We start from the raw sequence: 23,960 nt of genomic DNA, 5'->3' as shown, positions 1-23,960 counted from the left end.
AAACCGCGAATACCGCGAACAAACCGCGAATACCGCGAACAAACCGCGAATACCGCGAACAAACCGCGGATACCGCGAGCCAACCGCGGATACCGCGAACAAACCGCGAATAGGTGACTTATCACGGAAGAATCGATGAGGACCTTCCACTTATGAGCTGAAAAAAATCTGCGTTTGTCTGAGATCGAACCCATAACTGCGAATATCGCGAACAAACCGCGGATACCGCGAACAAACCGCGGATACCGCGAGCCAACCGCGGATACTGCGCACAAAACGCGAATACCGCGAGTTCCATATATCGAACCAATAAGTGCGAATATCGCGAACAAACCGCGAATACTGCGCACAAAACGCGAATAAAATGGATTTAAGTGTCCAGTGGACATTTTTAATTAAAAAAAAAAAAAAAAATCAAGACACTACAATCCTTATTCCGATATTCCTAAACTCTTCAATAAATTTAAGGTACCTACTTCAATACTTTAAGATGCACATACTTCTCATCAGCTTTATTTGTCAGCGTGAAGCTTCCTTCTTTAAGTTACTTTCCTCTAATTTCCCTTATTTAAATTAGAGTTAATATAAATAGATAAGGGAAATAAATGAGACTAAAATCCTTCACTAAATCCTTAGCAGCTATAGAGTGCCGTTACACCCCTATCAAACCAAACAAACAGATAAAGGATTAAAATAAAGAACTGGTATTGGCCGCATTTCGCTCTCTTGCTCCTCATAAGATCCGAAAAATATAAATATCTTGAATGCTCCAAGAATGTCTCATTAAAACACAATAAAAATGCACAACATGGTAGCCTTTGATTGTATTTACGTGCACATTACATTTTATCCTTTTACCCCAGACTTGGAGAATGAAGAGTCCCATTTTGGTAGTAAAAGAGGTATAATCGCTGGAGAAATCAGAAACATTGGTGTATCGCATGTAAGAGGTCTCATCAAGGCCTTTTCGCATGTACTTCGCGAGTTCGCTGGTATCTATCATATCTTCTATACTAGTCTCAGTATCAAAACCTACGAGTTACTTACGGTCCGACACTAGGTTTTAGGACCTCTGCTTCTTGCACCGTGTTTGTTTCCGAGAAAAGTTGTAAACGTATCTAGGGTATTATTAATCTGTGACCGTTTTCTAACGACTTTAAACAACTAATCCAATTTTAGGGTTATCCATAGTAACAACGATGGAATCGAACTTAAACTTGAAAATGATATCTGCGAAGAAGACAAATAGTCTTTTTCTTCAAATTCTTTTTTCGAAGCTGATGTAAATTGTGAACGCCATTATAACAGTAATTACAGTCCGCACACCATCAGACGAATTTTAAATTATGAAACCCGAAAACATGCAAACAGACTTGGACTTTTCTACTGAAGTGTAATCGTATTCCTATTGTAGGTAAGGTTTTATAATTGTTGACTCGTGCTTTATGGCTGAGACAGGTAGCCTTTGATTGTATTTACGTGCACATTACATTTTATCCTTTTACCCCAGACTTGGAGAATGAAGAGTCCCATTTTGGTAGTAAAAAAGGTATAATCGCTGGAGAAATCAGAAACATTGGTGTATCGCATGTAAGAGGTCTCATCAAGGCCTTTTCGCAAGTACTTCGCGAGTTCGCTGGTATCTATCATATCTTATGTACTATGCGAGATACAGCCTGATTTCCTCGAATTTGCCATCAAAAATTTTGTCAAAAGAGAACGAATGTGCTATCAAATTCAAGGAGTTTTTTTCCCGATTATTGTTCCATACATAAAAAAGTAAAAAGTACCTATTTATATATATACCGACTGCTTTGTTCTGTTTCTTCGTCGACCTTTCTGACGCTTTATTAATGGCAGCAAAAAAATATAATGAAAAAATTCTCTGGCATTTTCTATTCAGCATTTCCAGCTTTCATTTTCTATTCAGCATTTTTCTAGACTGTAGATCGATCTAGACTCCATAGCTCATTTCATACATAGAGAGATTCCAAAGTTCCACATCCTCCAGTCTTATTGTTCATCGGGTTTTTATTATTTCACCGTGCTTTGCACCTCACAATTTTTATCATATCTTGACAGATTTTAATTTATTTTCCTTTTCTTTTGTGTGAAGCTTCCTCCTAGTTCCTAAGATACCTATAGAAGTGAAATATGCGAGCGTCATAGAAATTATTTAAAGAATTTTGTGCAAAAACTTTGGTGGTGGGATTTTCTTAGAAATTTCGCCGGGGAGAAGGATCCAGTCATTATGGTTGGTTGAGCACATATGTAGCTCATACCATTATTCATTATTAAGTTTGTGCGCATTAACATTTTCTTTTAAACGAATCTTGTGAAGTAAACATTTTGATACCTAGTGGAGATAAATCCAGTATTATGGTAGTAATTTATTGTTCTTTACTGTCATAATAAGCACCCTGTCAGCAAAGCCTATTGTTGGTATGGATGGAGACGAATGTCTCCAGAAATTTCTTGTCCTGTCTGAAGCAGAGAGCAGAATATCACCTTGGTTGTGCGCATTAACATTTTCTTTTAAACGAATCTTGTGAAGTAAACATTTTGATACCTAGTGGAGATAAATCCAGTATTATGGTAGTACTTTATTGTTCTTTACTGTCATAATAAGCACCCTGTCAGCAAAGCCTATTGTTGGTATGGATGAAGACGAATGTCTCCAGAAATTTCTTGTCCTGTCTGAAGCAGAGAGCAGAATATCACCTTGATTGAGAGTGTGACCACATAATAATGGAGCTCTAAGGGTTAGGTGGTAGAGAACGCCTCCGGCGTTAACCTCACCTAGTGGTTACCTTCAACTCAAGAGTCTATTATTAGTATTATTATTATTTACGAGTATCACAATCTTTGAGGTATTTTTGAAATATAAAGGAACACAATAAGGTGGGCAATTTACCTTTAGCCACAGGTCGTTCAAATTTCGCAGAGAGCTTCCACACTTTATAACGATCAAAAGTGTCCGCGGGTCGGAACTCGAGAAATGTATGGTTTGGCCGCTATTTAACGCCAAAACTTTGAAAAAGATCAAAAAGAGTTCGCAATTCTCAGGCCTTTTAATTTCAGCCAAAGTCACTTGAATTTGGCAAAGAGATTCAATAAATTATGTAGATCAAAAATATCCTTAGGCCCTGTTTCCCGAAGGTACGGTTCGGCCGTTTTTCCGGACCAAAGTTCCGCTATTTCGGGCTATACAGAAAAAAAGCTCAAAAGGAACTTGCGTGCTGAAAGGGAGATGTTGACTTCAGCGTATAGCTGAAATTTTCGATCTACTGACTCATTTCACTAGACCACCAATATTCAATAGAGCAGAAAGGCCTATTGAAAGTTGAGCACTGATCTCTTCAAAAATGATGCTATCAATTTTCTGCACAAGTAACTACAAAAAAGTTCATAAATTTTGTTGAAGTTCAATTATTATCATGCAGGAAAAAGGTTGATATTATGGTTCCCAACTTCCCACTCCTCTTCCTCTGTGTACGCTGTAGGTACATTTCGGAAGGAAATACGTGAACAACTCTAGTTACTCTCTCAACATTTTCCCCATGTACACAGGTATGCCACATTATAACGTACCGAGGCCTCTGAAATTTAATCGATATTGCCTTTATTATGTGGTAAACTATTCAACTAATGTGGAATCAAAACGGTGAAGTTATTCCCGTGGTGCTTTTATTTTGGGGATACCGCGCGTTTCCTGCACGCGTTTACCTTTGCGTTGTGCTCATGTTCGTTTACATTGATGATTAAACAATTAATCCAGCAGAATTCCCATTCCATTGTTGTGCTCTTTTCAGGGATTAGAGATAAGAAGAGAATGTTTCCGAAATTTCAAGCAGTGGTAATTTGAATTCGAATAGCGATACGTTATCTTGCCAATACCAACAGAAATTTTACCAAAATACTCGTAGTGACAATACAAGAATGCTTTCACTGTTGAAAAGTTAAAATTTCTTGTTGAATTACAATCAACAATAATTTATTTTATGAACCAAAGCAAAGCCAATATTCATGTAAATGACAATACCCTTGTCCAAGATGACTTCATCTCACAAAGTTGACATTTATTGGACGTCAAATCTCTCCAAGAAGGCAATGTAGGATTTTAAAATACCAACACAAAAGTTCATTGTACTCTGTATTACAAATGTTTTGCAAAAAAGCTATTCTGTGGAAACAAACTTGAAATTAAGTAAAAATGAAGTTAGCAAAAGGCAATGTGATTAATGGATTGAAAATATCCCTCTTGTTTCCGAGTATCCGCTCTGTGTTTGACCTTTTCCTCATTTCTTAAACCTTTGCGGATAGTTGTGGTTTTGTAATCTAGAGTTCGTGAATCGAATCGAGACGAAGAAAATGATGTGGCTGAGTGAAAAATGGATTTAAGTGTCCAGTGGACATTTTTACTTAAAAAATATCAAGACACTTCAATCCTTATTCTGATATTCCTAAACTCTTCAATGATTTAAGGTACCTACTTCAATACTTTAAGATGCACATACTTCTTATCAGCTTTATTTGTGAGCGTGAAACCTCTTTCTTTAAGTTACCTGTCCTCTAATTTCCCTTATTTAAATAAGAGTTATAGATAAGGGAAATGAGACTAAAATCCTTCACTAAATCCTTAGCAGTTATAGAGTGCCGTTACACCCCTATCAAACCAAACAAACAGATAAAGGATTAAAATAAAGAATTGGTATTGGCCGTATTTCGCACTCTTGCTCCTCATAAGATCCGAAAAATATAAATATCTTGAATGCTCCAAGAATGTCTCATTAAAACACAATAAAAATACACAACATATCCTTGTGTTTTTATGACCGCCTTGATTTGTATTCAGATATGCAAAGTGCAATGAATCTGTGACATCTCTCGGGAGGCTTGTTATTACCATATGAATATTTCAATGTGCAAAGGATTTTTGTGCGATCAGAAAAAGTCAGCCCGTATAAACGCATAGTCAACCAGATTGGAAATTGAAAAGGGACTTTCCTAATTCTTAGGCTCTTTTTGAGTTCTAGTGTCGAGTTTTAAGTACCACTTAACGAGTTTTACAAGAGTTTAGCAAAGACGGTGAATGTAATCACCGGGAATTTAGTTTTCATTATTTATTTAAAACAATATTCATCCTAAAAGGGTTAAGAGAACACTTAATTTCATGTTCCTTTAAAAGAGGAAGAAAGCTTGAAATTGTATAAGGTCGTCAAGTAATTTTCATTGAAAATTTCTTTTATCTTGAAAGGAGTCTTTAATTTTTAATAGCAGACATGGGAGAATAAGGTCGTCAAGTAATTTTCATTGAAAATTTCTTTTATCTTGAAAGGAGTCTTTAATTTTTAATAGCAGACATGGGAGAAGTTAGTTAGTCGAAAGCAAACGAGCTTGTGAATTTATGCTTTCATATGACACCTCACACCTGAACGTTCAAAGTTGTCACAAAGGTGCAGCTAATATAGCTCGGAGGACAAAAAACTTTTGACGTTTTTATCTTTGACATATTTTAACAACTTTAATAACAAATAAAATTGTTTTTAATAATCGTAAGAAATATTTAAAAATCAGATAAAAAGAAAATAAATATTCTTATCAAGACAATTTCGATTAAGATGTTTTAATTTGGTGAGTTTTCGATGTCACTCAGGACATTATCTTCAGACCTTCACTTCTTCTCCTGCTGCGATAGAGTCAACATCTATCTTGGTCTGAAGATGATGTCCTGAGTGACAAAGCTCACCAATTTAAAACATCTTATTCGAAATTGTCTTCATAAGAATATTTTATTATTATTTATATCTGATTTTAACTTTAAGAACATTAAATGGAATGTCCCTCACGTGTGGGGTAGCCAGGAGAGGAGTTTAGTCTTTCAGCCTGCATAGTCGTACTCGTGTGACTTTGTTTATTCGATTTAGATTAGATTTGAACGTTCAAAGTTGTCACAAAGGTGCAGCTAATATAGCTCGGAGGACAAAAAACTTTTGACGTTTTTATCTTTGACATATTTTAACAATTTTAATAACAAATAAAATTGTTTTTAATAATCGTAAGAAATATTTAAAAATTAAAATCAGATAAAAAGAAAATAAATATTCTTATCAAGACAATTTCGATTAAGATGTTTTAAATTGGTGAGCTTTCGATGTCACTCAGGACATCATTTTCAGACCTTCACTTCTACTGCTGCTGCGATAGAGTCAACATCTTGGTCTGAAGATGATGTCCTGAGTGAAATTGTCTTGATAATATTTTTTTTTCTGATTTTAACTTTAATAGCATTAAATGGAATGTCCCTCACGTGTGGGGTAGCCAGGAGAGGAGGTTAGTCTCTCAGCCTGCATAGTCGTACTCGTGTGACTTTGTTTATTCGATCTAGATTAGATTTTAGTTAATTTGTTTTGCTAGTTTCGTACCTCTTTGCAACATTTTCTTCCGGAATAACACACTTTTTGCCTTTGTTAGCTGTAAGGTCTCTAGTCACTTGAAATCATACTTAAAGTAGAGATCTTTATGAAGATCTTGCATAATAAAATGTTTACTATGTTTGCATTGGAGTAATAAAATCTGAATAAAGTCCACCGCCAATAAAAGTTTTTTTTTATGTTTACGTCCTAGCTCCTAGTATTACCTGTTCAACTTACCAAGGTCAAAGGAATAATAAATAATAAAAAAAAAAGAAAAAAAAAATCACAATATACGGATACGTCCTTGGCTACCTGGACAGCACTGAAAAATTCTTCTATTATACTAGCAACTGAACAAGGTGTCAAGGCTTGCATGTGGTTTTGGGAAATGGATTATATGAGCTGAACTTTGGCCCTGAAAAAACGGTCGAAACGTATACATTTCTGGAAACCCGGGCCAGGGACATTTTTCATCTACATAATGAAATGAACCTCTCTGTTAAGTTAGATAAACATTAGCCGAAATATAAATAATATAAACCGAAATTAAGGTAGTTGGTTCAAAACAGTAATAATGAAAAGAGAAGGTCAAAGGAATAAATAATAATGAAAAAAAAAAAAAAATCACAATATACGGATACGTCCTTGGCTACCTGGACAGCACTGAAAAATTCTTCTATTATACTAACAATTAAACAAGGTGTCAAGGCTTGCATGTGGTTTTGGGAAATGGATTATATGAGCTGAACTTTGGCCCTGAAAAACGGTCGAAACGTATACATTTCTGGAAACCCGGGCCAGGGACATTTTTCATCTACATAATTAAATGAACCTCTCTGTTAAGTTAGATAAACATTAGCCGAAATATAAATAATATAAACCGAAATTAAGGTAGTTGGTTCAAAACAGTAATAATGAAAAGAAAGAGGTGGAGAGAGTTCCCTAGTTGTTGAATAGAAACAACCTGTGTGAGCTTTCATTAATACAGAAGAAAATAAAAAGGCAACTGTAAATTAATTGTGTGAAAGACGTTAAGGCTTATCTCTTTAGGTTCTAAAGTCCAATGTAGCGTCTAGTCTCCTTTGAATCATATTTAAAACATTTTCCCATCCACTTTAATTTTCTCCATTCGCTTTAATTCCTGTTTAACACAACACTGAGCTTTCTATCTACTATTATTTTACAGTTTACACTGTTTATATCTCTTTAGGTTCTAAAGTCCAATGTAGCGTCTAGTCTCCTTTGAATCATATTTAAAACATTTTCCCATCCACTTTAATTTTCTCCGTTCGCTTTAATTCCTGTTTAACACAACACTGAGCTTTCTATCTACTATTATTTTACAGTTTACACTGTTTTACACAGAGGAAAATAATGCCCTAATGGCTGAACAATTACACTAACGGGACATTTTTATAGAGGAAACTTTCTTTGAAATATTTTTCTAAAAGCCTTCAAGTCAAATGAGATTTTTTACTATTGGATTATTATGTTCAGAAAGGTGTGAAATTTTATAAATCTTCTCTCTCATTAAATGCCAACCTTTTAACAATACCTCAATCTGAATTGCATGTGTGTTTTATTTTTCAGAATGTACTCAGAGAGCTCGAACAGAAAAAGCCACAACTAGATGAACTTGTTAACACAGCTGAAAACCTCAAAGCTGATTCTAATAAAGCTCAACTGCACGGCAAAGGTAAGGGACACATGTTTGTCTGTTTTCTACTCATTCAGTTTTTTTTACATCCCTCCAAGGAACAAGTTTGATTTTGTATTTACGTATATTATATGCTGTATTCAGATATGCAAAGTGCAATGAATCTGTGACATCTCTCGGGAGGCTTGTTATTACCATATGAATATTTCAATGTGCAAATTTGTTTTATTTATTTTCTTTCCTCTGGGAAGTTGTAGTTTATAGTTCAAAAAATCCCTCATGGGGTCAGTTAGTCAACACAACAGCCAGTTGGAGCAAAATGGATGAATATCTCTGTAAAACATGTTTTCTTGGTCGATTTTCATTTAACGGACACCTGCCGATTAACGAACACCTGCCTCGGTGTGATTCAACCGTGAAAAATCCTTTGATTCAATATAAAAATGGAATAATAACAAGACGGAAAAGGGTGAAGTCTTGTTTAACACAGTCTTCTAATACATAGTTAACACAGCTGAAAACCTCAAAGCTGATTCTAATAAAGCTCAACTGCACGGCAAAGGTAAGGGACACATGTTTGTCTGTTTTCTACCCATTCAGTTTTTTTTACATCCCTCCAAGGAACAAGTTTGATTTTGTATCTACGTATATTATATGCTTATTAAATTCCCCTGCCCCCGTTTTTCCTGTAGCCGAAAAAGTGAAAAGACAGTTCTGGCAATTGAGTCCCAAAACATTTACCTACTTTCAGAATTTAAAATAAATTTGCCAATACACTATATGCTTATTAAATTCCCCTGCCCCCGTTTTTCCTGTAGCCGAAAAAGTGAAAAGACAGTTCTGGCAATTGAGTCCCAAAACATTTTTACCTACTTTAGGAATTTAAAATGAATTTGCCAATACTTAAGTTGGGTCAAATTTTCTACACACTTTGATGTTAAAGCGAGCATTGATTCAACCGTGAAAAATCCTTTGATTCAATATAAAAATGGAATAATAACAAGACGGAAAAGGGTGAAGTCTTGTTTAACACAGTCTCCTAATAGGTAAGAAGTCAGGAGGTTAATTCTTAATTTTTAGAACAAACTCAACGTGTAAAAGAACGATGGGAGAAGTGATAGAGCAAATTTCCATTATTTTCTCCAACATGTTCAGCGTTTTACTTGACTTGAATATTAAGTAATTTTATGTCATGATAGTCATTTGACAAATTTGTTTAGCAAAACGCCCCTCTGGGTCAAATGAACAAGGAACAAAATCTTCTAGTTTTTGTCTCCCTTATTGATTTTCCTCGTAGGTGTTTTCTAATTAGATAATTGTTCCTCAGCTAAAACTTTTCCGGCAGTAGTTTCTCATGTGGTTCTATTTGGTATTTTCCTCCGTATTTTTTCGGCCCTTCTTCCATCTATTTTTCTCTTGGTAAAATTTTCAGAAACTCTTTTCGGGAATTTCTCCCTCGTAATATCTGATTTGTAAAGAAATAAAACTCGTAGTGTGGTGGCAAAAGGGTGTTACGTATTTCCGGTATCCCCAGTGATAACAAGTCCCTCAGTAGTTCTTTTTCTGGTTTTAAACTCAAAGTAATGGTGACAGATAAAAGAAAATGGGTAATATTTAATGTGGAAGCCTAGACTTAGCAGGGAAGCTGCTTGTACCATTGTTGTCAGATTTATCTCTGGAGGCATTTCTAGTTTGTTATGTTGTTTATTTTAATTAAGACGTACTACATGTTGTCTCGTTTCGTTTGTACACTAGGGATGAAAGTGTCCTTTTCTCCTTCTCTTGTCGTTCAAGGTATTCTCTTCAAGTTTCTCCAACATTGTGGCTGTCACTAGAACGTTAGCTTTAATACGGATGTCCAAGTGTTTGTTCTTAATGTACTGGAATGATTTATAAGTTTGTGATTTTTGACTTTACACTGAGGAAGGTGGTACACTGAAAGGTGCAATCTAAAGCAAGTACTTGTCTACATACTCGTATCACGATTTGAAACAGGGAGATTTACGTATATCCAGGAGTATTTCGGGATAAAGTCGCTTCTTTTCATTTGCTATACTTAGCTCATGAAGTTGTACCAATGTCGGATTCAAGTTCTTAATTATGGTGTTATTGAATGGATATTGTTAATATGCTAGGCGAGGCATAGAATATCCAAGATTAAGGTTGTAAAGTAACAATATTTCTGGTATCACATACTAAATGATCACTGGATCCTTTTTAAAGCTGTCTTCAAAAACAGAGTGATATACCTGTATGTCATTTTCTCGAATTATGTAGATTAAATTTTAGCACGCCAAGATATGAATGGCGGTGTAATTAATTTAACATTCAACTTGTACATGATAAATGTTGTTTTTAATACGTGATCGTTCAGTGTTAGGGCGGATAGTAAGCTTCGTATTTTTACTGCCTTTACCATGCTACTAATTATGCCATTAAACATTAATCAATTCTAAAACGTCAATTTTCATTTACTGAAGTGTTAAGAGTAGATAGCACAGAACTGGCTTCAATGTAGATACCTATGTTGAATTTATCTCGCTTTTCTCACCCCTCGTTTTTCGTTTGAATTTTATATTGTATCACTGATATGCCAGTGGATTTTTCCTAAAGAAAAAAAAAAAGTAAAATATTCATGATATCCTTGTATTGCCAACCGATGTGCATTCAGTGCAAAAGCATAGAAACCGCACGAGTTGTCCAGCAAAAATGAATAAAGTAAAAGTTGAATCAAACTTAGAAAGCATTATAAACTTTTACTTAGGTAGAAGAAAAATGTGAGTGGTTTGCAATCAGAAATAATAAATGTTATCTGTGTTACACTTCGATAAATTTTCTTCGTAACACCTGTACGTTGTGCCATTTTCATAATTTTCTCCGAAACTTGCAAGTCGGGAACGTAGGTACTCTACATCGTTCATAGAATAATTATTTTTCATTTCGCACATATCCTTGCATCCTGTGTGTTCTTCGAGAAATCAGTCACGAAATTTACGCTTGTGTAACTTTTCGAATGACTTCATATTTGTACCTGTCTCAAACACAAGATAATCCTTCGTTAATCTCAAGTTAAATCTTAGCATAAATAGGCTTAGTTTTGAGGAATATTGTACAAAGGAATCGTATGATAACCAGTAGTAGAAGGATCCTTTTCTCTTCATTACAATTTTTGAATGACTTCATATTTGTACCTGTCTCAAACACAAGATAATCCTTCGTTAATCTCAAGTTAAATCTTAGCATAAATAGGCTTAGTTTTAAGGAATATTGTACAAAGGAATCGTATGATAACCAGTAGTAGAAGGATCCTTTTCCCTTCATTACAATTTTCATTTTATTTTTACCAAGTGTTTTAAAAATACTTATATTCCCTACTCCTGCTTAGAATATTTATTCTATGTACATAGCTGTGATATTTATTTCTTGTTTACAAAGCATGGGAGAGCAATCTTTATACCAGGACTACTCCTGCTTAGAATATTTATTCTATGTACATAGCTGTGATATTTATTTCTTGTTTACAAAGCATGGGAGAGCAATCTTTATACCATGCATATTTTTAGTGCACTGTAGTCTAGTGCAAACTCTAGAGAATTTTCTCCTATCACAACAGAAACAATAACGCTTCTATGTACTTAGCGGGACCAGTAGAAGAAGAGATAGGAAAAGGCTGAGGATACAATGTACATGTACATTTTTTTCTAATAAATAATATTTTCGATCTTGAAAACCTAGAACACCGTTTTTACCCTCTCTCCTGGAGCTTACTTATATCTGAAATAAATTCCAAGTTTTTTGTCCATTTTTAATATGCATTATAAGCAGCCAAAAATGGTTTGGAATCTAGTTTCTAAATGGTTGAAATTATTAGATTTTGGAAAGAGTCAGAACAAAGCCCGAAAATCTAGAGAAAATAGAGATCTTGAGAGGTTTTTTTCTACTTCTTTCTTTCCTGATTCGTTCTTATTCTTCTCAACCCCGCTCTTCTTCGTCTTAATTTCCATTTTCTCTACACACCGCACACATCTCTGTAATTTAGCGTTTTCCTTTTCTCTGTACATTTTCAAGACTAAAATGAAAATGAAGGATGTACCGAAAAAACGTCGTTACAAAATAACGTCAGCCATATAACCCTTTCTTCTCTACTGGTTACATGCCACACATTTTTTCTCCTTTTTGCCTGGAAGCTACCTACGAGTTTCGTTGCCTGGACTCATTCTATTATCCTTCCCAGGCCATGTAGCAACATGTGATAAAAGGATTTTTGTGCGATCAGAAAAAGTCAGCCCGTATAAACGCATAGTCAACCAGATTGGAAATTGAAAAGGGACTTTCCTAATTCTTAAGCTCTTTTTGAGTTCTAGTGTCGAGTTTTAAGTACCACTTAACGAGTTTTACAAGAGTTTAGCAAAGACCGGTAATATTTAATGTGGAAGCCTAGACTTAGCAGGGAAGCTGCTTGTACCATTGTTGTCAGATTTATCTCTGGAGGCATTTCTAGTTTATGTTGTTTATTTTAATTAAGACGTACTACATGTTGTCTCGTTTCGTTTGTACACTAGGGATGAAAGTGTCCTTTCCTCCTTCTCTTGTCGTTCAAGGTATTCTCTTCAAGTTTTCCCAACATTGTGGCTGTCACTAGAACGTTAGCTTTAATACGGATGTCCAAGTGTTTGTTCTTAATGTACTGGAATGATTTATAAGTTTGTGATTTTTGACTTTACACTGAGGAAGGTGGTACACTGAAAGGTGCAATCAAAAGCAAGTACTTGACTACATACTCGTATCACGATTTGAAACAGGGAGATTTACGTATATCTAGGAGTATTTCGGAATAAAGTCGCTTCTTTTCATTTGCTATACTTAGCTCATGAAGTTGTACCAATGTCGGATTCAAGTTCTTAATTATGGTGTTATTGAATGGATATTGTTAATATGCTAGGCGAGGCATAGAATATCCAAGATTAAGGTTGTAAAGTAACAATATTTCTGGTATCACATACTAAATGATCACTGGATCCTCGAAAGGGCCGAATTCAAAGTGGTAATAAAACTGACGAGTGTGTGCTTGACTGCTCAAGTGTTTTCTCATCCTTTATGAATGCCCCCCCAATACGTGATAGCTTCAACATTTCTTTCATTGAGAATAGTTCATTAATAGATAACAATGAGATAAACTCTCATCTAATATATCCCCTTTAATATTAAAACTATCCAGTTTATTTTAAGCTGTTCAACCTGACCTACATCTTACGTTTTTGAACGGAGTTCAACCCTAACCTTTTTGCTCGTGGCACCTAAACTAGGTCACAGAACATTTTTCGTATGACATTTACCAGGGAAATGAACTTTACGATGCCGGTACAGGTGTTGGGAAATTCTTTGTCCTAGATGAAGGTTTGACTGGTAGAAGATGTCACTTTTGTTTCTCAAAATAACCGCGACTACGAAAAAGCTATCAAACCGGTGTCGCGGAATTTATTCAACACCATTGACCAGTCAGGATGTGTTTCAAAAGTATCAGATGTTAGCTCTAATCAAGTGCTGGCTGGATAAAAATCTTGGGATTGAACTACCGAGTTCTGTACGAGTTTCCCTGAGATCAGACAGCCTCTGGTTACGAGTATGATATACCTATCCTATGTTGGGTTGAGTAAAGTTTCTTCGAGTAGGTATTGGTACTTAGCGGGACCAGTAGAAGAAGAGATAGGAAAAGGCTGAGGATACAATGTACATGTACATTTTTTTCTAATAAATAATATTTTCAATCTTGAAAACCTAGAACACCGTTTTTACCCTCTCTCCTGGAGCTTACTTATATCTGAAATAAATTCCAAGTTTTTCGTCCATTTTTAATATGCATTATAAGCAGCCAAAAATGGTTTGGAATCTAGTTTCTAAATGGTTGATATAAGCAGCCAAAAATGGTTTGGAATCTAGTTTCTAAATGGTTGAAGTTATTAGATTTTGGAAAGAGTCAGAACAAAGCCCAAAAAACTAGAGAAAATAGAGATCTTGAGAGGTTTTTTTCTACTTCTTTCTTTCCTAATTCGTTCTTATTCTTCTCAACCCCGCTCTTCTTCGTCTTAATTTCTATTTTCTCTACATACCGCACACATCTCTGTAATTTAGCGTTTTCCTTTTCTCTGTACATTTTCAAGACTAAAATGAAAATGAAGGATGTACCGAAAAAACGTCGTTACAAAATAACGTCAGCCATATAACCCTTTTGCTTACATGCCACACATTTTTTCTCCTTTTTTTCCTGGAAGCTACCTGGACTCATTCTATTATCCTTCCCACGCCATGTAGCAATATGTGATAAATTTTTTTTTTTTTTTTTTTTTTTTTAGTTTCTTTTTCAAAAGCATAATATAAATTTGGCCAAAAGCACCTTATTATCGTACTTGGTGCCTAGTGGTGGATTTTTCACTTTGAGACTTATAGGTATATTTCATTTTGGATGATGTTAATGGTTTGATAGGTATATCACTCCCAACTTCTAGGGCAATGATTTTCTGAACAGGCTGTGTGACTAGAATGTAATGAACATAGATTTACTATGATGTACAATGCATAGATTCTCATATTACACACTGTTCATAGAGCTGCATACATAAATTCCTTCTGCATGCTGTACGTTTTAATTAAGAACGGAGCATATTTTTATTGCACACAATGCTATCGACATTAACACGTTGGAATACTGCTGCCTCATTTTAGGACCCTGAATCCATCGTGTTCTGTTTGATAAACTCATAAAGTACTTTGGATATCTAGATTAGAACTGCTGCCTCATTTTAGGACCCTGAATCCATCGTGTTCTGTTTGATAAACTCATAAAGTACTTTGGATATCTAGATTAGAAAAAAAAGAACTCTTGAATTTGAGATTCCCAAAACCGAGACATAAAATTTTATCCTGAAAATTTCAATACATTATTATAGAGTTCGAAAGGGTAAATTCTAGAAAATACCTTCAATAATAAAATCACTTCGAGTTATTTTTCTTCTAACTGTTCATTAGTATCTTTAAAAAAAGCTTACTTATGTAGTGAGAATGAAAACAGCTGAATCAAATGCCATTTTGGCTCCCTCAATGTGGTACCTGTGGGTTTCAAGGGGTTAATCGCGAGGAATCTTTTTATCACTTTTCCATGCAGAAAAACGCTGATTCCTCACAGTTCCCGTTTCATTTAAACATATAACGACTGAAACAATAAAATTTTCAGCGATTTTCATTAACCCATTCAATCTACATCTCTGATTTTCGACTGGCAAGTTTAATTGCTTTTTCCGTCTAATTCGCTCTGTTGGCGACCTTGAGCTGTCTTCACAGTTGGATAAAAGTTCATCTCATTTCCATGCAGTAATCTGACCCCCTCTTTTCGTCTAGGATAATATCAATTACCGTTTTTTCCCCAAATTTGTAGCGTTCAATTAAGACCCCATGGGGAAAAAGTTAGATGTTACTGTTCGCTGATAGTTCCAGTTAAAGCTACCAATAAATTAAGCAAGATTTATTTCTATGGAATTTACTAGCTGTAGTAAGGCGTTTCTGTGGGATCACTCTGACGTCTAAAGATTGGATTTGGCTTGGGCATTAGCCTCAAGCTATTCTCGCAAAGACGAGTACATTATATTTTTGTCATTTTTTCTCTATATCTCGGTCTGTTTTCATCATCAATAAAATTTGTGATCCCCGAGTGAAAGCTTACAATAAAGAACCTAAAAAAGCATGTATATCACGTAATAAAGGAAATTTATTCTCGCCGTTTTTTACTTTCCTTATCCTATAGTATAGGGTACTTCCTATAGGGAGGAAAGTAATGTAATCGGGTCAAATTTTCGATGGTCAGTTTTTAGTGCCAAAACACGTTTTGAGGTCCCTAGATCCAAAGTTCCATTGGTCCGTGTGTGTGTGTGTGTGTGTCTGTCCTTCTGTCTGTCTGTCTGTAAACAAAATATCTCGAGAACAAGGATGCGACACGAAACTTTTGGTTGAGATCGGTGCAACGCTTGGCGGTATTTTGACCGCTTTATGGCGGCTTTCGACCGCTTTTTGGCGGTTTTTAGCCATACTGACAAAACGGTTAGAGATATTGTAAAAGTTACAATAGATGAACACCCAAAGAAGCATCATTCAATAGGATAAGGAAAGTTGTGTGATGTTCACACCAGATATTTTTTTTTTTTTTATTTTTTATTTCTTGATATCGAACTCGTAAAATGTACATTGTTAAAAATGATGATTCCTTTTTGATATTTGGATAATGGCTTCCATTAGGAAAGGAAAAAAGATGTATTGGTATTCTTTTATGTAAATAGCGTGCTTGAACCGTTGAGGAATCAAAGAGAAAGAGAGAGCAAGAAAAAGTAAGAGGTAGTGTAGCAGATAATTAAAGATGATATCAAAGAGAAAGAAGAAGAAAGTAATCAGAAGACAAATTGAAATTCGTGGGTAAAAAATAAAGAAGAAACAACTTCTCTGGCAAAAACTGTAATGGTCTTTGTTAACACCGTCCCTTCGAAACTTCCGGTTGAACATAAAAGGCCCTATAATCGAGAGAAAAAATGCTACATCACAACAAGAAGAAAAAAAAATATGTAGTTTTGCTATCAAAAGAAGATGAAAAAAGTAAATTACGTACGAGTTTAGAATTTCTCAAAGGCGAAGTTTTTGAAAAGTTTTGTAGGTGGGCAGAAGAGTGGAGAAATCATAGGAGATCAGAATGAAGGGAAAAATGATGAAAGGGCCATAGCAGAAAAAGAGTAAGAAAGGCATAAATAAAAAGCAAACGAGACATCGTTCTTTTTTCATGTTCCAAGATAATTTATAGGTACCTTTCAGAATTTTTCCATTCAAAATTAAAATTAATTGTTCGCTAATATTTTGAACATAAAGGATCACTGTCATAATAAATATTCAAGTTTTGATGTACCATGAATATACACTACTTTTCTAATATTATAAAGTTGTAAGTTACGTCCTCATTTGAAACTTTATAACCTCAATGTGTCAATCTTGTCAGCTGTATGTGGGCTATAGCCTTGTGATCAAGAGGGTGGATGGGTATATAAAAGTATTGCTATCATACAGAAAGCTGTATGTTGGTAATAAAATTACCTTTAGGAATATTCCTTTTCTATTATCCAAGAAGAGAACCTTCATTTAGCTTTTTCCCTTTTAACTTCACGGTTATATTTCTCGAAATGGATTCCTCACACTGTTTTAAGATTAATGTATTGGAATAATCTGGTTTTGTGTTTGTTCTTAATGTACTGGAATGATTTATAAGTTTGTGATTTTTGACTTTACACTGAGGAAGGTGGTACACTGAAAGGTGCAATCGAAAGCAAGTACTTGTCTACATACTCGTATCACGATTTGAAACAGGGAGATTTACGTATATCCAGGAGTATTTCGGGATAAAGTCGCTTCTTTTCATTTGCTATACTTAGCTCACGGATTCAAGTTCTTAATTATGGTGTTATTGAATGGATATTGTTAATATGCTATGCGAGGCATAGAATATCCAAGATTAAGGTTGTAAAGTAACAATATTTCTGGTATCACATACTAAATGATCACTGGATCTTTTTTAAAGCTGTCTTCAAAAACAGAGTGATATACCTGTATGTCATTTTCTCGAATTATGTAGATTAAATTTTAGCACGCCAAGATATGAATGGCGGTGTAATTAATTTAACATTCAACTTGTACATGATAAATGTTGTTTTTAATACGTGATCGTTCAGTGTTAGGGCGGATAGTAAGCTTCGTATTTTTACTGCCTTTACCATGCTACTAATTATGCCATTAAACATTAATCAATTCTAAAACGTCAATTTTCATTTACTGAAGTGTTAAGAGTAGATAGCACAGAACTGGCTTCAATGTAGATACCTATGTTGAATTTATCTCGCTTTTCTCACCCCTCGTTTTTCGTTTGAATTTTATATTGTATCACTGATATGCCAGTGGATTTTTCCTAAAGAAAAAAAAAGTAAAATATTCATGATATCCTTGTATTGCCAACCGATGTGCATTCAGTGCAAAAGCATGGAAACCGCACGAGTTGTCCAGCAAAAATGAATAAAGTAAAAGTTGAATCAAACTTAGAAAGCATTATAAACTTTTTTATGTTTAATGTATAAATAATGGAACCTAGATGCATACAGAAAAACTACATTTGTATAATCTGTAATATGCAGGTCCAAATGGGGAGATGTTAAAACAAATAAAGGGACCGTGGAATAGAACGTTGGAAAAAAGTGGGTGTCAGGAAATGTTCAAAGCGATACTCTGCTAAATCACCGGTTTATTTTTTTTTTTTTTTTAATAAATAAATATTTATATCTCTTACTGTTTTATTGCTATCGAAAGAGACATGAATAAAATTGCTGTCATCAGTTTTATCTTTAAAATAGGTAGGTGCCTTATTTAAAACGAGGAAATTATGAAACCGAAATCTCTAAGAGACAGATTTCAAGAGAAAATTCAGTCCTCTTCTGAAACTACACGACTTTTTAAAACCCCCTTTTGTTATTTCTTATCATATTTTACATTATTTCAGCTGAAGCTTTTCAACTATGAATATTTTCCTCCTTTCTTGATGTGATATTTATAAACTGCAGACAACAAGGGAATGCTTTTGAGGTAGAATTCAGAGGGATTATATAATACTTTTAATGAAAATTCCCAAGTATTTAAAACATGGAAAAATGTGTTCCTAAATCCAAATATTTACTTTGTTCATATTCTAAAACAATGAAAACTTAAAATTGAGTGTAGAAAGCTTGTTCGGTTGGTGCTTTTGAATGCAGACTAGGCAAAAACGGTTTTCTCTTTTCCAACCACAATTTCATAAATGCAACTAACAGTCAATAAAGGAATTTTTATATTATTTTTTCTTTTTAACTGGCAATTAACTAGGAAATTAACAACATGAGATTAGTCTGCGTTGCTGTTTTAAAGGTGCTTTACTCTGATTTTAACAGAGAAAAGGAAAACTATGATGAAGTCTTGAATTTCCCATGATATGTAGTGTAGTTTATATTATGAACTATTACCAAAGCCACAAGCTTTTCCAAGGCAAGCATTATAGCTCAGTGCTCGTCTCGTGAGATTTGGAAAATGTTCCTACATTACTTGCCTTGATGTTTTAATTTCATGGCTCAATGATTTTGAATTGTAGAGAACGGAAAAATGTGTTGTTTTCTATACAGAACTCTTCACAAGTTCAACACCACAAGTGTTGCGAAGAATAGAAAGGAAGAGAAAGAGCAGTTTTAGATGAGAAATATTGATTATTTAGTCAACAGAGTTTTCGTGACAGAAGCAACCTAATGAATAAGATTATTGAGAACATTGGATGTTTCTCCCTAAATAGTGTATAGTGACATTAAGTCGGAAATTATAATGACCGGAGGTCACAGACAACCTTGAATATACTTCTAGCAGGAACACCCAGTATGCTTTGAATTTCCCTACCATTATTTTATTCACAGAAATTTCCAACTCGGGGAAATTTCTAAAGTGACCTTTATGAAATGATCTTGGAAGACAATAAATGCTTTCTTGTGGTTTATATCTAACCTGATTTTTGCAGCATAGTAATACATATGCTTTTATTTTGTAAAGTAGCTAGATTATTTATCGTAGGTAGGTTCTTTTACGTACAAGCCGAAAACAACTGTAAATTATCCTCACAGTTATCTCTGATGTACGTATCAGAATGTAAAATGTTTACCGTCAAACTTTGAAGTTCTCAATACACATTTCAGTTCGCTCTCTATCTAAATGAAAAATCTTTTAGAAAGAGGTTATGGGAAGTTTTCATAATACAAAGGTTCTTCAGTGTTTGTGTTAAACAAATTTTGCTCAAGTGCTTTCTTTTACTTGGAAAATTTCTGTGGATAATTTAGAGTGTCTATGTGTTCCTGAGTAATATGCAAATTATCGTTCGGAAGACTGTCGGTTCATCATTGATTTAGAATTTCACAGTTCCATGATTTAGAATTTAACTGTGAGATGTTTGAAATGAAAAAGTGACATCTCCACCAATCATACGTATAATGCGCATTGCATACTCAGGGAAAAACACGGCATTCATACAATTTCTATCACACCTGATCTAACTTGAATGAGTATCGGGGTTTTATTAACAAATTAACAACCAGAAAATAAATTTCCCTCAGATTTTATGATTTGCCCTTACAAAGGTACTGGCGGGGCTGGCGTTCTTTTGTATCAAACTATTCGGCCTTCCTCTTGTTTTTGGTATTTCAAAAACAATATGCAAATTTCGTTTCTTGGAATTGTTCTGCTCTGAAGATGTTTTATTCAAATATCCTACACACATAAACATAATGTGTGTTTAAAATTAACATAGGAGAATGTGACACAAAAGATGTCTCCGGAAATTAAGTAAAGAGGCTTTGTGTTTCCCTACCGTTTACATCGCATTGTGCGTATATCATGTTGTATGAATCATATTAATATGGAGTGAACATTTCTTATTTATTGCTGGCTTTAAGAGGCCATCAGGATTCGTACAATGTGTGAAGGAACAATAAAAAGCGAACAATAATCTTAAGATCCATTTTATCAAGGGTGTACGTTAACATGATGGTTGAGTGGGCCATACGTGTGGATATTTTGTTGCTTTGCTGAAAATATCCAAATGTCCATCAATTTTTAGAGTCCTCTATCTAAAAAAAAAAAAAAAAAAAACCAAATGTGAACTGTCATGTGTGACAGAATTCTATTCGCTGTTTATATCTACCTACTCATTTACCTGTAGGATTCAATCAAAGGTGGAAAAGCAACAAAGGTTTACTTGGTAAAAAACATGATACACATACAGACAACTTCAAAGGCAATTTTTATAAAAGCTTTTTTAAACACGATATACCACCATCCATCCTGTCGTTTTACTGCTCTGTGCTTACTATGAAAATAATTTCTAAATAAATATACATGGAAAAAATCTATCTTTTTTTTTCCAATATCCAATTCATATAAAAAAGCACACAAACCCTTTTTTGATGTTAATTTTTCATCGCATATATATTGGCCCAATGGTATCATCTCATGCATGTATATCTCACTTTTCCAATTAATATCGTTCAGCGTTTTTATTGTTTACAAAGCCTTTTTTTTTTTTTTTTTTTTTTTTTCACAAAAAACTTTTGCCCTGTCAAACACACATTACTTCGGATATCTATGTGTGTACCGAGTTGTATGGATGTATAGCCTGAAGAAAATTTAGCACAGCACTCTGTTCTAGCTAAAACCCTTTGGAAAAAAATATAGGTACAACACTTTTGTTGATGTTACTATTTGTTTGATATTGAAATTGATTTAATTTTCCTAGAGCAAGAATTTATTTTGCTTCAAAAGCTTAGCGCAATGGCCAACACCATTTGAAAAATATGCCCATGCTTGCTGCATTCCATGACGGGACACATTCAAATCTTTCGAATAACAGAATTCTTTGCCTACTGCCCACCTCCAAGGTGCAAAGGAAAATGATAAGGAAATATTATTCACCTCATCAGGAATGTATCACTATGTTGAAAACAAAACAGAAAAAGTTTTCTCGGTAACAAACTTTTGGCATGTAAAGCAAGTGCTGACTTTATTACATTAATGGTTGTTAAAGATAAAAATGCTCGTTTTTCATGTCTTCAAAAGATACCAGAAGAGAGAAGATACATTTCGCTATCAAGACTTAAGTTGCGTCTCAGCGTACGTACCTCTGTGGTAATTCAGACTTGCATGTTATGCATAATGAATTCAAAACAATGCACAACAGTTGGAGATGTTTGTTCAAAATCAGAAATTCGACTGCCTTCATTACAGCTAATGTTTGTTTTCATTGAGGACAAGATGGGAGAACTTAATTACGGACGCGGGACAGAACGAACAACAAGAATGCAACACAGTTAATTTAAAATTATAAATAGGTATCTTGCGGGCTGACTAACAACCTTAGTAGCCCTCACGAATAAATTATAAAATAGTTTCAGAGGAAACACCCCCACCAAAAAATAATTAGCTTGATTACCTTTTAACAACATAAAATAATAAAAGCTATAGTTTTGCTGGACTTAAACAAATTATAACGCTAATAACATAACCCTATATTTAATTACTTGCTATTTTCTACTCTTCACCATCCCCAGAGGGCGGAAATTCCTGGAATTTTTTATAAAATTTCCTGGGAATACTTAGCATACACTTTCCTCCGAAACGAAGCCCCTCATATGCATATTATAAATATGCAATCTAGATCATATTTATATTTGACATATCTAATATACATGCATGTTGACGCAATTAGTAGTTTTTCTGAATTTCAGAAAATGAACACATGTCGTGCATAGTAATTCAAATTATGGAGAAATACTTTATTAACATTATGTAAATTAATATTAATAACTATGTGGAAATAATTACAGTCTGAAAAGCTAGTAACTCTAAATTTTAAATAATCCACTGAGAGATTCGTTAAGATATTATATTTAGGCTGAATTCTTGGTCATGAGGAATTACTCCAACACTTGTTTTTAGTTTTAAAAAGTAAGTACCCATGTTATAAAGTTGTATTCAAAGTTTCAAAGTTGTACTAAACTTTTTCAAGTGAATTTTATAGCTTAAGCTGACCAGCTAAATGAGCACCTTAAGAAAAAGTTAAAAATCGCGAAGGAAAATCATACAGGAGATTTCTGTTGTGAAAGGAGCGAGTCAACCTCCTAAATATTTCCCAGGAAAAAATGCGAGAAAAAAAGCGAAGAAAAGGGAAGTTTTTTTTAGTAATAAATAAATTATAAAAGTGTATGTGCACACGGTTCTTTTGTAAAGTCACTAGCAAGCTTTTTACATACGGGGTGTTTTCACTGGAAATAAGAATGTTTTGCAGGCTGCTATTGGATATATCAGGGTTTACAGTCAGAAGATTGATTTGACGCCCACAGTAGGTTCATTTCTAAGGCAGTTAGGGTTAGGATGTTTTGATGATGGAGTAGGTATCTACGTCTATTCAGATTTCAGAGTGGTCTGGTCATATGTTTTGAGGGGTCACAACCCAGAGGGGTGGAATTTCTACCATTCACCCCTAATTCGGAGTACCTATTTATTTGGTAAGAAGAAGAAGAAAAAGAAGAAGATCGAAAACAAAAATAGTCGTAGTTTTTAACTACTACTGCCACTACCGGTGTCTTGTAAAATATCTGCCAGCATTGAAATATACAATTTTAACGTTTCTTCCTTTTTATGTATGTAAAAAAAATATTCGTTTAATTAAAAATCTCCCGAAGGAAGGTATCCAAGATTAATATGAAGACAAGTTAAAAGGATATTTTCCGGATATCTCTTGCAGCCTTTTTTTCTAATATAAATTTTCTTTGCTAAGTTTTGAAAGCTACAATAATTACAAAGTACTTACTGCAAGACTGTTGCATTAAGTTCATGGCGGTTAAAACAAAGTTGAAATAAAGAGCTATGATCTTTAATTTATGTATTGTTGCTTTATATTGCATGTCGAACAGTAACATTAACTGTGTCTGAAAAGAAACTCATTAAAAATAATTCTACCACGGTGTTTGTTACACTTGCTTAGTGAACAACTGATTTGGCCACATCTTGGTTTTCCCCTATGTGCAAACTACAGAAGGGTGGACCACTAAGTTTCTTGTGGTTTGATGTTTACCTGTGGTCAGTAATGCTTGTCTATTAAAAAGACAAACTCCTGGGGTAAGTAGGTACACATGCCCGCCTTCACCTTGTAATACCAACCTTCTAATGCCAGACCAGTATTTATTCTCTCTCTCTCTCCTTTCTCTGCTCAAATAGGTATTATACAAATAAACATAGCTTAAATA

At 34.4% G+C, this 23,960-nt stretch overlaps 1 protein-coding gene across 1 annotated transcript in view; it reads left to right on the top strand.

Annotated features, from left to right (window-relative positions):
- Nucleotides 1-23,960, top strand: part of LOC103508121 (dystrophin, isoforms A/C/F/G/H-like) — a 148,319-nt gene that overhangs the window by 62,835 nt on the left and 61,524 nt on the right. The window contains exon 9 of the mRNA XM_026822820.1: nucleotides 8,007-8,112. Within this exon, the coding sequence (XP_026678621.1) occupies nucleotides 8,007-8,112 (106 nt within the window). The remainder of the gene's footprint in view (nucleotides 1-8,006; nucleotides 8,113-23,960) is intronic.

This window comes from Diaphorina citri, unplaced genomic scaffold, assembly GCF_000475195.1.
Source record: "Diaphorina citri unplaced genomic scaffold, Diaci psyllid genome assembly version 1.1 scaffold369, whole genome shotgun sequence".
In the NCBI taxonomy this organism is placed as follows: domain Eukaryota; kingdom Metazoa; phylum Arthropoda; class Insecta; order Hemiptera; family Psyllidae; genus Diaphorina; species Diaphorina citri.
This window is presented reverse-complemented; position numbering and strand designations above follow the sequence as displayed.